Consider the following 17,564-nt stretch of genomic DNA (forward strand, 5'->3'; position numbering starts at 1 on the left):
AGGTTCCCGGAGAGGCTATAGATTATGCCAGGTCCAAGTGGGAGGTCTTGTCATTCTGAGCAGCTCTGAAACACAGAACTCGCTGAAACAGGAAGACTTTTTCCTTTAGCAGGTCAAGCAGCATTTCCAAGAGGCCAGGCACCAAAATAATAGTGGAATGAATGAATGAATGAATGAATCCTTGAGTCCTCAGAACTTAGCACGGGTAAGCACACACATTCCCAATGAGTATCTGCTGGATTGACAAGAACTGAAGAAAACACAGGCCAGTAGATGAGGAGCCATGGGGGCAGGTGAGGGCTGGTGGCAGGCCACCTGAGGGGTCTTTGTCACCCCAGACCTGTATTTGTCTGTTTTCAATTTTTATTGAGCTAATATACAGGGAGAAATACTAAGAGTGCGGCTTGATGGTTGTATGTCCACATCCGTGTAACTACCACCCAGATCAAGGTACAGACACCATGTTCACCCTCCTGGAGGTTCCCTCTCGCCCCATGCCCTGGCAGCCAACCCTCACACAGGGAGCCACATGGCTGACCTCCATCATCCTAGATTAGTTCTGCCTGCATTTGAACTTGATATGAATGGAAGCATACAGTAGGATCTGACTGCTTTTCTATCTGCCTTTTGTGAGTCGGGAGTCACCACGTGAATGCCAACAATCGCAGTCTGGGTGTGAAAGCCTGCTGACAGGTGGCATCCCCTGCAAGACGTGGGTTCCGGGGGCTTGAAGTGCACACTTACTGCCTCCGTGAAGGAGCTGTCTTGAGCAGAACAATTTTCACCTTCTTTGATGAGAGCACCCCATCTTAAGAGCCGCCCTCGGTCTGACAGCTGAATCTTTCCTTTCCAGGCTGCATGAGTCAGCCCCAGGGCCCGGCATCGTGCTCTGTTCTGGTCACGATGCTGTGCCCACCTCTTCCCAGAAGCCTGCCGTGCCAGCCCGGCCCACAGCCAGCGTCTGGCAACCCCTGGGCTGTGCCTATGGGATGGGTATTGCTCTGTCTTCACACCCAGCCCTCCGCCCCCATCACCCCCGCCCCCAGTGTCCGTGTGGCCCCTGGGTTCCGGAACCTGCACTACCCCACAGCCTCTCCTCGGGGAGCCTGAGGCTGCCTCTCTCCCCAGCGTGCAGCGGGCACGGGAGGTGTCAGCAGCTGGCTGCAGAAAAAGCTGGGGGCGGGTTTTGGAGTCGAGACCGGGGCTCAGCTGCTGGCTGTGTCCCAGGCGGGTAAGCCTGCCCTAGTCTCCCCACTGCCCACACAGGAAGTGTTACCCTCGCTACGGTGCACGGATGAAACAAACTGTGCAAAGCGCCTGCACGTAAGAGATATTCAGATGTCATAGCTGCCACTGTTACAGCCCAGGGACGAGGAGGGTGAACCTGGAGCTAGACTGCGTGGGTCTGAATCCTGATCTCAACACGTGTGGGCTTGGGGCCTCGGGCAGGTTGCTTAACCTCTCTGTGCCTCAGTTTCCCCATGTATACAACGGATGTAGTGATAGCACCTCACTCATGGGGGGCTGAGGATTAACTAAGTCAGTCCATCTAGCTATCTAGCCGTCTATCTAGCTACCTGGTGCCTGGGACAGTTCCTGGCACATAGTAAAGGCCGGGTATGTAACAGCTCAAACTATAACGAACAGTTCGACAAATAATTAAATAGCAATAAATCATGGCTGTTATTAGGATGACATAACATGTGGAAAGTTCCTGAGATAATACATGTCATGCTTGGTACACGATGAGTGCTCACCAGATAATCCTTCGTGCTTTGGGTCCTACAGGGAGAAGTGGGCGGGAGGGTGTGGGATGGATAAACAGGTAACCGGGTCGGGGGAAGAGGGCGCCGTGAGGGCTGAGCAGGGCTGGCCTGGCCACCTTCTGCTCGTGGGCAACTCGACGCCCCACCTCTGATAAGGAGAGGGTCTCCTCCGGGTCTCTGGACCCCAGCCCCTCCCAGAGCCCTTTGCACCGGCAGGCACGCCCCAAAGGCTTGTTGACTGAAAGCCAGAAATGAGCTAGAGAAAGCACCCAGGTTTAAAAGCAAAAAGCAAGAAACAAGGTAGATTTCCTTCCCGATCCTCCGGAGATGGGGAGACCAAAGGCGGGCATAAACACCACTTCCGAGAAGATGATGGGCTTTCAAGGCTGAAGGTGAGTGCTTTGTTTTCAGCTCCAGGAAAGACTGAACAAGAAGGAACAGACATCACCATTAAAGGCACAGAGATTCTGATGAGATTCGAGAAACAACTTTCTGGTTTAAGTATTGGCCATCTCAGGCACAGACGCCAGATGTGGACCTCGCTGGTGCTTTTATCTTAACCACAACTGCCGCTAATGGCTAAAAGCAGCATTAATGAGCAACAAGGACCATTAACCTGACAATGAGGACTCCTGGAAGCTGATACCCCAGCATCCACTGGCATTTGACCTGTCACCTGACTCACAGGCAAAGAGCAGGGTGTGGTTACAGCAGCAGTACAGGTCACAGTGGAAACTGCCTTTCCTACGATATCCACCAGGCACAGATCTTTTCTAAAGAGTTTACACAAATGGAATTGGCAATGGAAAAATTCTGAGACGGAAGAATCCTCTATTTTAAAGCATTTGAGGATTTTTTGGTGCAACGGAGCGTGCTTAAACTTGCCACAGGGTGATTTTTCAGGGAAAAAAAAAAAAAAAAAAGCAAGCATCTTCTGTCCAAACTTCATTGGATTCGTATTTTAAGAAACCTTGGCCAGTCTGGCTCAGGCGGAAAAATTCCCCCAAAGGAAGATTTCATGGCCAAGCTTTTATATTAAGTACTTGGTTTTACATATGTGATAAAAGTTTGTGAGAGCACATATCTGGGTTTTATTTGCTTTTCACTTACTGTTGCAGTCACTTTGGGCACTTTTATTACGTGAGATGGATGTCTAAGAATGGAAACCCAATGTATAAATTGTGCTTACAGGAAATAAAGATTTGATGGTGGATGGCTCGAAAAGGCTTTCATCCAGCAATCAATTTTGTTATGTCAGGGGCGACCTGAAATAAAACACTGACAAAAGGTGACTGGGCGTGATGCCTGGGGCATGTTCCTGGATGCAGTTAAGCAGACAGAGAGCAGACACCATGGATGCTGAATGAACATACTGAGCCATTCACCTGTCTGCGGGCTGGAGACTGGCCCTGGTGCTTTTTAAAATTAAATATCAGGTTCATGTATTCCCCCCACCCCAAACAGGGTAGAAAATTAGAAAAAGAAAGAAGGAGATAAGATAAACCACTCAGACTTCCCATGACCATCATTAAGAAAAACCATTTTGGTGAATTTTTTCCCCAATATTTTTTTCAGGCCTCTGAGAACAGCCATAGCCATATTCACATCTATTTTGTACCAGATAACCTTTAGAGGTTTCACATCCGTGGGTTTCTGACTCACTCAATTTGCTATTTAATAGAATTCTCCTCAGGTTTAATAACCCTCCTAATAATCGCAGAGTTAAAAGAATACATTTTTATCTAGTAAATTTCTCAAGAACTTTCAAAAAACTGCCTTGAACAGGAAGGAAGAGAAGGCTTCTGTGCTTTAAATATGGCAGACTAGAAAGGAAAAGGGAAGAAATCATCAGAAACGCAAGTTAGAAAGAAAGAAACAGAAGGCGGGGCGGGGAGAACTGGGGGATGGGCGGGAACAAAGGATCTGGGTTTCGGAGGAGGGGGTGAAGGTGGGGCAGTGGGGAAGGAGGCAACCCAAACAAGGACCCTGGGGACACATCACAAACAGCCACTGCGTGGGAAGAGGGGCTGACCAGCGTGAAGGTGGGGGACAGGCCAGGGGCCCGCAGGCAGCGCCCCGAGAGCCGGATCGCCAGGACCGCGGCCACGGGCCACAGGGGCGGCCGAGGCGGGAGAAGGGAGCCCCTCCCAATGGTTAAGCCGGTGCGGCCTCTCCACCCCCCAGGCGTCTGGCCTCGACTCGCACGCAGGAATCCGTGGGCAGAAAGATAACAAAAGCTATTTTTCATGCAAGAGGAGTTGGACATCAGGGGAAATCAGAGCCCCTTTGTACGATATGCCAAACTGCTGAAGCGAGCAAATGTCTCGGGCGAGGGCTCAGATGCGAGCCGGGAACGGCACGCTGGCCCCCGGGAGCCAGCGTCAATGTGCGCTTGTTATCAGAGGCGGAAGCAAGCCTGGGGCACCCTCCCCCCACTGCGCGGCCAGACGAGCTGGTGACACGGCCTTGGCTGGACTGTCCGGCCCCTGGAAGGAAGCCTGGGTGTCCTGAGATGTCCTCGGGGAGTCCCATTCCCCTCCCAACTCGCGGTGTGGTCCTCGAGACCCACCCTCACGGTGGGCCCTCCCGTAGCCCCAGGCGCAGGGCAGCCTCTGGGGCGTCAGGCATGTGTTCCAGCCCCAGGCCCAGCACCAAGAGCTCACCTCGGCCCCACCCCCACCCCCGCAAGCAAATCTGCACGGGAGGTGTTGCTAACGTACCCGTTTTGCCGAGAAAGCAACTGAGGCTCAGAGACGGTGCAACAGCCGGTAGGAAGGCCATTGGGAGGTAGAGCCTGGACTCAAAGCCCGACGCACCCGGGCTCCGGGCCCTCCGCCCCACGTCCACCAGACGTCCTCCAAGACGCCACTCATAAGCGCTGCTGTGTATTTCGCGCCTATGGCGAAGCAGGCGTACGCAGAGCGCCGTGTTTTCCACTTGATCCTCCGGACGACCCTAAGAGACAGGCCTTAGCGGAACCCCTGGGAGCAGGCCCTGACATCCGGATGTGTTCTGAGGCTCTGTCCTCACTTTGCCGCCTCTTCTCCCGGGGCTTCCCCAGCACCCGACAGTAAGCTCCCCAAGGCCTTTCTGTACCCACAGTGTCCAGCACGAAGCCAGGCACTCAGCAGGTGCCCCATAAACGCTAACAAGGTGCTCTCCAATCTCCAAGGCAGCCCCGGCCCTGCGTACTGTTTGCGGGGGCCCTTGGAGGAAACAAGAGAGAGGTGGTTCCAGTAACAGCCCCCTGCCCCCCACCCCAGCGGCCAACTTCTGTGCAAACCCAGGACCCTCCAGCATCACCCCCTCCAGTCCCAGCTTCCCCGGCCCACCCTTCCTCCAATCAAAGTCTTCTCTCCTCTCGGGACAGAACAGGACACCCAGGCCTGGCTATGGAATTTTGGGGGGGTCCAGTGTAAAATGAAAATGGGGGTCCTCTCGTTCAAAAATCATTAAGAATTTCAAGATGGCGGCAGCAGAGCGTGAAATGACTCAAAGGTGCACGAATACAGCCCTGGTGACACCAATCATTCTATATCCTTTGCACGTGACCCATTATTAGGGTCTGGGTTTTTTTGTTTGTTTTTTAACATCTTTATTGGAGTATAATTGCTTTACCATGTTGTGTTAGTTTCTGCTGTATAACAAAGTGAATCAGCTATTCGTATACATATATCCCCATATCTCCTCCCTCTTGCGTCTCCCTCCCACCCTCCCTATCCCACCCCTCTAGGTGGTCACAAAGCACCGAGCTGATCTCCCTGTGCTATGTGGCTGCTTCCCACTAGCTATCTAGTTTACGTTTGGTAGTGTATGTATGCCCATGCCACTCTCTCACTTCGTCCCAGCTTACCCTTCCCCCTCCCTGTGTCCTCAAGTCCATTCTCTACGTCTGCGTCTTTATTCCTGTCCTAGGGTTTGGGTTTTTCTAGGGCAGTCTTGATTTAAAATTTTCTGGATCGTTCTCCCTTCTACTCCACCATCTCCTCACCAAATCTAAGAATGCCAACATTTCAGGATCTCAGTAACACTTCCTACATCATATACAACAACATGAGAGAATCTGTCCTCTGCTCTTTTGTCTAGAACGTTGGTTCAGACAATACAAATGCCCCAGTGCCATTGGTCCCATCAGGGAACCGAAACACTGGGGTCAACAGTCACAGCCTGACCTCTCATCACAAGGGGAGCTGTTTCCATCCATCAAGCAGGTGACTGCCATGTCCCTGTGTCCAGGCCAGCCCCGCCTCCACCCTGCAGAGGGGGGGCCCTCAGCCTTGTGCACTCAGCCCATCTGAAGCCGAGGAGTCTCCTGTTCCCCCACTTCAGGGCACTCCTCTTTGGTTGTGTCTTGGGGATTGGCTCCATCGGCTGGGGGTGTCTACCGCTGTATCTCTGTTTTACAGATGAGAAAACAGAGGCTCAGAGAAGCCAAGGAATCTGCCCAAGGTCACAGAGCTAACACAGGGCAGAGCAGGATTCAAACGCAGATCTCGTTGACTCCCCTGCCACACACCCAGCCCCTGTCCCATTAACCATCACGCAGACTTAGTTCAGAGATCACCTGACCTGACTCTTCTGTACAGTGAAGCCCCTGGTGGGAGGTGTCAGAGGTGTGTGGGGCTAGATCTGTGGAGCTTCGCAGATCAGGGAAGGAGCCTGACTTTATCCCAAGTGGGATGTGGCCCCATTGACGGCCATCGAGCTAGGGAATGACGTGATCTGATTTCCATTTTTCCAAGATCTTTCTGGCTGTGTGTGAAGAAGGGCTAGCATGGGGGTGGACGGGAGGGAGGGGCGGGAAGACAGGTCAGGACACTCCTTGGGGCATCCAGGCAAGACATGACAGCGGCTGGGAGCCAGGTGGAGGGAAAGCTGTGGGTGGGTCTGGGCGGTCTGTAAGGAATCCCAAGGGGATGTCGCAGGAAAGGCGTTTTTTCTCATCTCTGCGGTGGCCAGCTCTGGGATGAGCACAAAGCAGGTCATCAGTGTGTCCTGAGCACGAATGATCAAGTCGGGGGGAGAGGGGACCGGCTGATTCTCTGGAGGTGAGAACAAGCCAGCAGCAGTGCATCCGACGGGTGAGGCTGCCACCAGCATGCGGGTCCTCGCTGAGGTGTCGGGGTGAAAAGAGGCCAAGCCAAGTGTTTCCAAGAAAATGAGCCCGAAATCCTGTACCCTCTGCAGCGCCTCTGTGGCAGCACAGCCACCGTGCTTTTCACAGCACTTGCCCAAGTACCCTTTCATTGGGTATTCGCACAACCCTGGGAGGGCACAGGAGGATGGAGGGAAGAGGGGGAAAGAGGGAGACAGAGGTAGAGAGGAGGGAGGATGGAGGGAGGGATGAGAGACGGATGAAGGGAAAGACAGGTGTCATTTGCCCATTTGACAACCAAGCAATCAAAGGCTCTAGGAGGTTAAGGGATACCCAGAAGACTGTCTGGATGTTAGTCACAGAACCAGAACCAGGCACAGGTCTCCTGACTCCTGCCCCAGGGTTTCCACACCCGGCACCCTCTCCTCCTTTATCACAGCCCTGATCCCGCAACACTGGAGGTCACAGCTGTAGCCCCGGTGCCTGCCAGGAAGTGGGATGGGGGGAAGCGCTCTGGGCGCTGCCTTGGTGCTAGGCCCTTCGACTCTTAATTGAGAGCCCTCTGGTTCTGATTTTACGGCTCGCAGAAGCCATTCAGCGTGGTTTTGCCTCTGAGAGGTGATGAAAGAACACCATGTTTTACAGTGGCCTGAACATCCCCGGGGACACTCAGCTTCCTCCATTCCCAGACCCTGGAGGCCAGTGAGCTGACCTGGGGCCCCACTCAGCTCAGCTGCAAAGGTGGGGTGACTTATTTTTTCAGGGAAAACTTCCAAGTTTCAGGAAATATGGAAATAAGGGGAAGGCAATCACACCTTGAATATCTACAAGATGCCAGGCGCCGTGAGGGCTATTTTGCACGCATTTTCTCATAAAACCTTTACAACAATCCCAGGGGTTGATTCAGTGATGCCTCTATTTTACAGTGAAGGAAGCGCAGTTCAGAGAGGTTAGCTAATTTATCTGAGACACACGGCTGACTAATGGCAGAGCCTGAACTCAAACCCAGGTCCATGTGGCTTCAGTGCCAGCCACCTGACACTGCCACTTCCATGTGGACTAACAGAGGTTGGAAAAAGTGAGCTGAGACAAGCGCACAGCCCCTGTCTGTCTCCCCAGGGCCAGGAGGTGACAGGCTGATGGCGGGTGAGCTAGGGAGGCTAACAATTTTTAATAATTTGTTTTCCTTCCAGGCTCTGGAGGTGGGCTTGAGTCCAGAAACTCCCCTGGGCCTCTGAGCGCTCTCTTTTGTAAATGGGGCAATGGCGGGGCAAGGGGTTGTAGCGGGGTGGGGGGAGGACACATAAACGGCACTTGCTGGGCACCTCTGTCTCCGTGGGCTTGGTGAGGTACGAGGCACAGAGGGTTGGGTGCTGTGACAGTGGGGACCTTGCTTTAGGTCTGCAATCGCGGAGGTGGGGGAGGGGAGTGACGAGTGGGGGAGGGGCGAGAGCGGCTCCAGTTAGAATCCAAAGCCCTTTCAAGCCCGTGGGCAGTTAGGCCCTTTGCAGCTGGAGGACAGAATGCTCAAGGAGCCCGAAGAAAGAGTTGGGGTCAACTTTACGGAGGACACTGACTTGAAGGACAGATAGAAGTTTGGGGTGGGTAGACGTGGGGGTGATGGAGAGTTCCTGATGTTTTGGGGAGCAGAAACAGTCAGAGGGCTCTTCTGACCCAAGCACATCTCTGGTTCCAGCATCCCAACAGGGCAGCTCCCCTGCCTCCATCCTGGCTCCAGGGAAGGGGGAGGGGCGGAGGAGGAGGCCTGATGCCAAGGCCAGGCATGGCTAAGTGTGAGGTCACACCCCGCATCCTCCGGCCAGCTGGGAGCCGTGGGTCTCTGAGGGAGGTACCGTCTGCTTTGCAAAGACCCTGGAGCTTCATTTGGAGGGTTGTCTGGACCCCAGCCCCGTCCCGATGCTCAGGGAGCCCTTGCCATGGGGCAAGGACGGCAGAGAAAGACCCAGGGGGAGGGAGTCCCTTCGTCCTTCTGTATTTCTTGCTGCTCACCTCGTGCTACGGTGGTTCCTAGTTGCCTGGTCTTCACCCAGGTGCCGGCCCTCAGGGAGGCTGGGTGGGCAGAGCCCTAAGCAGGCAGCCCCAAACCTCCTTCTGCTCCGGGCTCTGTCACTAACCAGCTGTGTGACCTTGAGTAAGTCCCTCTGCCTCTCCAACCTTGGTTTCCTTTGCTTGCAGAGTGGGAGGATCCAGCCACATCTGTAGTGCCCAGCCCTGTGGACACCTGCTGGGGCATCACAGGCAGGGTGAGCTGGGTCACTTGCAATTCACAACTCTTAAGAAGGGAATGGAGCCGGGTACCAGTTACATCTGCGGTCGCCTAAAGCAGATGCCTGGTCATCCCCTTAATAGAGATGCTCCCCAACACCCCCTTCCCCCTGAGGTTCCGTGTGTTTTCTCAAAGGAACGAGAAATAAGTGGAGTTCCTTTTAGTTGACGGGAATCAGATCAGCCCTTGCCCTCAACCTAAATGGTACTTCCCTTAGAGCAGCGGTTCTCCATGGGGGGCAATCTTGCCTGGGCCCCCTCCACCATCCAGGAGACTTTTGGCAAAGTCTGGAGACGTCTGTGGTTGTCACAGCTTGGTGAGGCGGGGCTGTAGCTGGATTCTAGTGGGTAGAGGCCAGAGACGCTGCTAACCTTCTACAACACACAGGGCAGCCCCACAGAGAAAAGGATCCCGTTCCAACTTTCCAAGGTACCGAGGGTGAGAAATCCCGCCCTGCCGTGAGGGCAGCGGTGGTGAACCCACAACACCTGGACGGGTACGAGCTACCGTGGCTCCCCTGAGCTGTGCTCTACGGAACCTTCCAGCACGCTTTTGGCTGTGGGAGGCTGGGCAGTAGTGTGAAAACCTGGGACCCCCACGGGCTCACACTTATTTCCTCTCCCAACCCCGCTCCTTCTTCCGTCTTCCCCATGTGGACAGAGCACGGCTGTCTCGCCAGCTACCGAGCCCCGGGTCCAGGCAGTTATGCTCGATCCCTGCCCCCGCCCCAGCCTTCCCCCCACGTCCCCCCATCTCTGCTGCTGCCACTTGGCCCCAGGCTTCCAGTCCGGGCACCTGCAGCAACGCCCACACTGGCCTCCTGGCGGCCTCCCTGCCTCCTCGAATCTCCGTTCTCCAAAGGTAGCCAGCGGACTTTCTGAAAACGTAAATCAGATCCCAACGCCATCCCCTCCCCTCCCCAAGCACAGATCCCTTGTCATAAAAAGCAGATAAAGCAGGGTGCTGACCCTGACCTCGAAGCCTCTCCCAGCCCCTCCGCAGGGATGGAGCCCCGCCCCCCCGTCCCCCACCCCCACCCCGAGCTCCGCCACCCGCACCAGGTTCTTTCCTGCCTCGGGGCCTCGTCTGCCTCTTCCTCTTCCTGGAAGCGCTCCCTCTGGTCCTTCTCTGACACCTCCTTCATGGCCTCTGACCAATGGCCACCCTCCCCAGCCTCTCCCGGCGCCCCCCGACCCGGCTCTGTTTCCGCCAAAACACTCATCAGTACCTGGAAGCGTCAGCTACCCCATTAGAACTTCGGCTCCAAGAGATCAGGGGCCACGTCCGTCCTGCCCACCCCTGTGACTCAGAGCCCCACACGTCTGACACAGAGCAGTGCTCCGTAAGCATGAACAAATGAAGGGATGGATGGATGGATGGATGGATGAGGCATGCCCAGCAGGCAGGTGACATATCCTTTACATGTGTGTCTTAGCAGAAATAAGGTTGAGAGTCACTGAACTAATCTCAAAGGCTCTTCCACCTGTAGAACCTGGCTTCCTGTGGGCCACATCAAGGCCACACTGAACCTGGTTCTACCTCGAGGCTGTGGGCAGGGCTCTCTGGGGCTTGTGTGGCTGAAAGACAAAGGTGGGAGGAATGTTCCAGATCAGCCAGGCCCCACTTTCAGATGAGGAGACAGAGGCCCACCAGGCTCTCTGACATCCTGGATCTCATGACCTGAGGCCCCTTCCTACTCTGCATCTGTTACTACATCCTAGATATCCCCAGAGTCTTGGTCGTCTGAGCAGACTGACACCAGGAGATTTATTTTAAAGAGCTGCTGGTTTCCTACTGAGCCTTTCTGAAGCCCCTGACACGGGGCTCCTCCAAAGCCGGCTCTACTGCGAGACCATTAAGTCCGGCTGGGGTCCACCAAGATCCCCAGCTTCTCTTCACTAAGTCAGCTGGCTCCAGCTGGGTTTTTCTTGTCAGAAGAGAGGAAAGAGTGAAGAACAGAGGGTGAAGAGACAGAGCAGGACATTAAGGGAAGGTAGACATGAGAAGGGACTGCCAGGGCCCCTTCCTGAATGATGAGGGACTGGGCACCAGCTACAGAGCAGGGACAGACGGACGAGCAGCCCTGTCACAGACTGAACGCTTGCGTCCTCCCCAAATCCATATGTTGAAGCTCTAACCCCCGACGTATTCAGAGGTGGGGCTTTGGGAGGTGACTAGAGAGATGAGGTCATGAGGGTGGGGTCCTCATGATGGGATTAGTGCCCTTACAAGGAGAGAACAGAGAGCTCTCTCCGTCACATGAGGACACAGGGATAAGGTGGCCGTTTGCCAGGAAGCAGCTCTCACCAGCAACAGAATTGCCCAGCACCTTGATCTTGGACTTCCAGCCTCCAGAACTGTAAGAAATAATGTCTGTGGTTTAAGCCATTGAGTCTATCACATTTTGTTATGGCAGCCGAGCTGACTAAGGCAGCCCCCTTACCTGTCCCTTCCCAAATCTGTGTGGTTCAAAGGGCATCCCCTGGCTGGGGGAAAGCTGGGCTTATCTGCTCAGCCTCAACCGTGATCCAGACAGCAGCAGGCATCCCTGACACCCAGGAGCCGTGGCTATCTTAAGCCTCATTTTCTCCACCTATAAAAGGCAGAGAATTGGGCTTCCCTGGTGGCGCAGTGGTTGAGAGTCCGCCTGCCGATGCAGGGGACGCGGGTTCGTGCCCCAGGTCTGGGAGGATCCCACATGCCGCGGAGCGGCTAAGCCCGTGAGCCATGGCCGCTGAGCCTGCGCGTCCGGAGCCTGGGCTCCGCAACGGGAGAGGCCACAACAGTGAGAGGCCTGCGTACCGAAAAAAATAAAGCAAAACAAAACAAAACAAAAAAGGCAGAGAGGGCTTCCCTGGTGGCGCAGTGGTTGGGGGTCCGCCTGCTGATGCGGGGGACGCGAGTTCATGCCCCGGTCTGGGAGGATCCCACGTGCCGCGGAGCGGCTGGGCCCGTGAGCCGTGGACGCTGGGCTTGCGCGTCCGGAGCCTGTGCTCCACAATGGGAGAGGCCACAGCAGTGAGAGGCCCACGTACCGCAAAAATAAAAAATAAAAAAAAAATTAAAAAAAAGGCAGAGAATTAAGATTTACCTTGCAGAGTTGCTGGCAGTTATACGAACTAATGTTAAGTCCTGCACGAGGTTGATGTGATGGCTGTTATGAGCAACGCTGGAGGGCAAAGGAGGGCCTGCGGACGAGGGGACCAGCTGATTGGCTAGGTGCTGCGGGAAGGGAGCCTGCTCTCTGCTCGCACCCCCCTGGGCCTGACTGGACAGGCTGCCTGTGAGTTACTGCAAGAGAAAATGAAAGACAGGAAGAGCGCCCAGCCCAGTGCCTGGCCTGGGGCAGGAGGGGAAAGGATGGAATTCAGATCCAAACCTCCCTGAACAGGCCTGTGTCCGGAGTGTGGGGTAAGGCAGAGCTTCCCAGCTGACCGGCCACGAGAGGGTTCCAGATGTGCCAGAAAAGCATGCCCCCCAGGAGCTGGGCAGGGCCTGGGGTGGCTGGTGCCCTGGGGTAGTCACCGATGGCTGTCCTCTCCTCCCCCGCCCCTGGGGTGCAGTGCAAGTACCTTCTCTTCCTCTGGGGGCCGTGGTGTGAATGAAGTTTGGGTACACTCATTGGTGAGAGATGCTGCCCGCGGGGTGGGGGGGGTGGGGTAGTGGGAGTGAGCATGATGGGGCAAAGGAGCCTCTCACTCGCAGGGGCCAGGGTCTCCCTACCCGCTCCTCAGTAGGTGCCCAGGACAGAGCTGACACAAAGCAGCAGGCCCGGGGCCACCCCTGGCACTGAGACTGCCATCTCAAGGCTCTGACCGAGCTGCGAGTGTGCTGACGGCAGCTCCGTCTATGGGGGACCTGGGCGGGTGGTGCTGCTGAGGCTGAACTTTGCCAGGACCCTGTACTGTGGGCCCAGAGCACAATGACAGCACAGTGACTGGCTCGCTCGGGGACCCTGGTGTCTGGCAGCCCCTGTGAATGTCTCGAGCTCCCAGTGGGCACAGGGGCTTTGCCGCATAAGCTGCTGCCCTCGGGACCCAGAGTCTCCCCTTCCCTTCCCGTGTCTACACGAGGTCTCCGGTCCCTGGCACACAGTGCATGCTCCGGAATGCCTGTTTACCTTCTACACCTTGCCTGATTCCAGAATGCGTTAGAGACTGAACAAATGTTGGTGGGTGGTAGCTTTGGTGGAGAAGTCCACAAAGATTTGTTACTCCTTTCCTGTGTCCCCAGCCTTGGGCTGAATGTCACCAAAGATGCAAAGAAAGAAGGAGGTGGGGTTCTAGGAGACGGAGGGGGCAGATGGCTGTTTGTGGTGGGAACAGGCTAGTCCAGAACATGGTAGGAAAAGAGAGACAGACAGACAGACAGAGACAGACACACAGAGACAAAGACAGAAACAGAGAGAAGCGAGAAGAGAGTGTGTGTTATGCAATTTGTGTATCAGTTGTACATTCTCACTTCCAAATGCCTTCACGCTGCCGCAAGCCAGCCTCAGAGCTGGGCTCCTCCACTGGATAGGCAAGTACTTGGTTCTATTTTTAATGGGAACCCAGAAGATGTTTGGGAAAGGGCAGGACAGCACGGTGGGCAGAGCTCTGTAGTGAGACAAAGGCTCGACGCTGGCCCTGCAGCCACCTACCTGGGTGCCTCTGGGCAAGTGCCTTGTCCTCTCTGAGCCTCTGTTCCCCACGCTGCAGGTGGAGGTGAAGAGGGCACCCTCTCAGGGCGGTTATGAGCGTGCCGTGCGGTAACGTGCACAAGGCTCTGTGCGCTGGAGGATTTTGACACTTGTCCTATAGAGGGGCAGCGGGGAGACCCGGCTTTGGGGGCGGAAAAGGGTGATGTCAGCCGTGGTGAGTCTGGGAGCAGCAGGCTTCTGCCCACAGCCCTGCCAGCCTGCACGGACACCTTAGGTACACAGAGGGCGGCTCTCCTGACCTCACAACATCATTCCTGTGAAACAGCCAGGGAACTGAATCTGCTGTTTGTGAGATGCCAGCAAACACTTCAGAGTCCCACTGTCACAACTGGTGGGGTTTTTTTGGTTTGGTTTGGTTTGGGTTTTTTTGCGGTACGCGGGCCTCTCACTGCTGTGGCCTCTCCCGTCACGGAGCACAGGCTCCGGACGCGCAGGCTCAGTGGCCATGGCTCACGGGCCCAGCCGCTCCGCGGCATGTGGGATCTTCCCGGACCGGGGCACGAACCCGTGTCCCCTGCATCGGCAGGCAGACTCTCAACCACTGCGCCACCAGGGAAGCCCACAACTGTTGTTTTATTAGCTGCCTGCTGCAGTATTTCTTTAGTTTCAGCTTAGAGGTTTGAGCTTTTCATTTTTTCCCATGAAATGCTTTGGGGTACTTTGCTAGAGAGCAGGTGGAAATAATGCATTGTACACACAGAAGCCAATACTGAGGTGACCATGTCCACAGGGAGTGGCCTGGGGTTAATGTGTCGTCCGGGTCTCGGCCTGGACGCTCGCGGGCAGGTGGAGACGTCATAGATGGCAGACGGCCGTCGGACTCTGCGATGTGCTTTTGTGAGATAAGCTGGCAGCTTCCACCCCGGCTGAAGGACTGCCAGGATGATTCTAGAGCACCCCGAGGGATCCTGAGCCAGCTCTCTCAGCCCTGGCTTGGTCCAAGAATGTCCTGGCCCTTGGAAGTGGCCTGGTTTGGCCCCCAGAACCCCTGAGCTCCTTGGGGATGACAGAGGCAGCCCAGTTCTTGGGGTTAAGTCCCCAGATGGCAGCTCCCCACCCTCCCTCCGCCAGCAGAGCCTGCTGCCCAGATCAGCTTGGGGCTCTCTTGATGAGCATCGAGTGCAAACGGCTCAAGGCAGCTGGCAAGATGCTAAGTGCGGCATCAATCCTAATTAGGATGAGAAATTAATAAAGGAGGCATTCGAGCCACTCTGCAGAGGCCAGGCTCGCCGGCATGGAGGAGTGAGTTCCAATTTCGACCGGGAACCTGGAAGGCCTGGGGCCCACATGCGTGGGCTTGGGTGATGACAGGGGCTTCACTTACTGGACCACATATACAGCACCCAGTGGGGCCTGCGAGGTAGAACACGGGGGCCCAGACACCCTTGTTCTGTGTCTAACTCAGGTGCCGTGGCAGGCAGTGTAATGGGTACATCCTCCAGATGAGAGGAGTAGGTGTTCTTGATCTGAGCATCTGCACACCAAAAATGATGTTTTTGAAAAGAAAAGAGGAGGTTGTGATGGTGGGCCCGCCGGTCCTTTGTGTGGCTGTTTCCCAAACTATTGATTGCACATTCCCGCTCCTGGAAGACTCCACTCAGTCCGGGAAATAAGCTCCAAATTCAAAGGTCAAAGCAGCTTCGTTTGGGAGAGAAAGTGGGGGGCACAGGTGGGCAGGATTCCAGATGAGAACAGGCATCACGAGGGTGAGGGAGAAAGGGAGCAAGCGCCACCTCACCTGGCGACCCTGCTTTACAAAGCCTCCTTTCACCCGACCCCAAATACGGCCAGAAGAAGGGCCATCTCTTCCAGAGCTGCCTACCAACCTCCAGGAAGACGCCACCCCGCCGAACTCTTCGCAGGGGCTGGAACTGCAGGAGGGAAGGCTGGGGGTGCGGGAGAACCTCCCCGACCACGGAAGGCGGAGTTGACACACGCGGAAAGGTTACAGAAAAAGGAGGAGGAAACTCTGTCCAAGGATTTTTGAGAGGAAGCCTCCACCAACGTCCCCCACCCCTTTTCCGGTCTGAAAGCCAAGACCAAGCGGCGAACCCGTGCACAACCTGGAGGGGAACAGACCGCCCGGACAAAGCCACCTGTTAGTCCAAGTTCCGCAGCGGGGCGGGCGGGAGGCACTGAAGTCTGGCGCACGTCGCCACTGGAGGAGTCCGGGTCCCTCCCCCGGAGGGAGCGGTCCCCGCAGTCCGGGGACACCCAGTCCCGGCCCCCAGAGGCATTCCATCCGTACAACACCTACTGCAGGACCCGGCCGCGCACCTGGAGGGCTCAGCGCCGCGTCCCTCCTGCCGGGACCGGGCGGCCACGCCCCTCCCAGGCAGTTCGCGGTCCGCGGGTCGCCCCTGCGCGCCCCAGTTCTACTGCAGATTTCCGGCCTTGGGACGACGGCGGCGGGCTCGCTGCCCTAGTCGGGGTGGGGGGAGAATTGGTGACGCTCCCCTCCCCTCCCCACCGAGCGGGGAGGAGTGGGCCGGTGGCCCCTGGAATAGTACGTGGCGGAGCAAGGTCTCGGCAGGCGTCAGGCTCAGGCGACCCGGGTCCCCAGACCCGGTCGGAGCCCAGCCCCCCTCCCACCCCTCGGCCAGGCCTCGAGCGAGCGCGGAGCGGCCCCGGCGCTCCCCGCCCCCGGCCGGCCCCGCCCCAGGATGGCCAGTTCCCATAGCAATCGCGCAGACACCGGTTGCCAAGCAACCTCTCCCCCAGCTCCCTCCCTCCTCGGCCGTCCGCTCCCCCCAACTCTAGCTTCCTCCCGCCCCCTCGCCAGCCTCCGCCTCCCCCGGGGGCGCTGGCGCGGCCCCTCGGGATCGCTCCGGTCTCGGGCTGCGCGCGCGCGCGTGAGTTTCGGTGTGTTTCATTGTGTCTGTGTGAGAGGGGGTGTGCGTGTGCCAGCGGAGAGTTTGTAGGGCCGGTGTGTTGGGGGCGGGGGGCGTCCCCATCGGGAGGGACCACGAGGTGCTGCACAGCTGGCCGCGAGGGGACCCGCCCGCTCGCTCCGGCTCCTTTGTGTCTCGCGCGGAGCCAGGGCCGCGCCCACCCCTTCCCGGCCGGCTCCCCGAGCCGGGTGTGTGCGTGTGCGTGTGCGTGTGTGTGGTGTGTGTGTGTGCGTGCGCCTGGGCGCGCGCGCGCGTGGCGAGGGGGTGCCGGGGCCGGCCGTACCTTCGATGCAGCACACCCGCCACAGCCCCGAGTGGGTGAGGTCGCCGCGGGTGCGGCGGGGCGGGGGCCCGTCGTCCATGGTCAGGTTGGTGCCGTTGCAGATGTACGCGCTGGAGTAGAGCCAGTAGTCGGTGCCGATGGCGATGGCCATGAGCGCGAAGGCGGCGAAGGCTCCGGCCGTGGTCAGCAGCATCTGCAGCCCGCGGTCGCATCGCACCATGGTGGGCGCCTCATGCTCCGCCGCCCGCCGGCCGCCCGCCCGCCCTCCTCGCTCCGCGCGCCGTTCCGGGGGCGCCGGGGCTGGGGGGCCGAGGGCCGGGGGGCGGCGCCGCGCCGGGGCTCAAACTCCGAGGCGCGGCGGCGAGTGCGGGCTGCGCGGGCTGCGCGGGCCGCCGGGCGGGCGGGCGGGCGGCGGCGACCGGGGCTCCTCCCTCTCGGCCCGCCCTCCCCGCTCGGCCCGCGCCTCCGCCCCGCGCCCTCCGCGTCGCCGCCGCCGCCGCCGCCGCCGCCGCGCCCCGCGCCTCTCGGCGCCGCCCCTCG

At 57.4% G+C, this 17,564-nt stretch overlaps 1 protein-coding gene across 1 annotated transcript in view; it reads right to left on the reverse strand.

Moving 5' to 3' along the window:
* CACNG4 (calcium voltage-gated channel auxiliary subunit gamma 4) overlaps positions 1–17,244 on the reverse strand; it is a gene marked incomplete at both ends in the record, with an annotated part of 55,678 nt that extends 38,434 nt beyond the window's left edge. Inside the window, one exon of the mRNA XM_081219548.1 lies at positions 17,025–17,244. Within this exon, the coding sequence (XP_081075674.1) occupies positions 17,025–17,244 (220 nt within the window). The remainder of the gene's footprint in view (positions 1–17,024) is intronic.
* Positions 17,245–17,564: the final 320 nt, after the last annotated feature.

This window comes from Mesoplodon bidens, assembly GCF_964165515.1.
Source record: "Mesoplodon bidens genome assembly, chromosome: 19".
NCBI lineage: Eukaryota > Metazoa > Chordata > Mammalia > Artiodactyla > Ziphiidae > Mesoplodon > Mesoplodon bidens.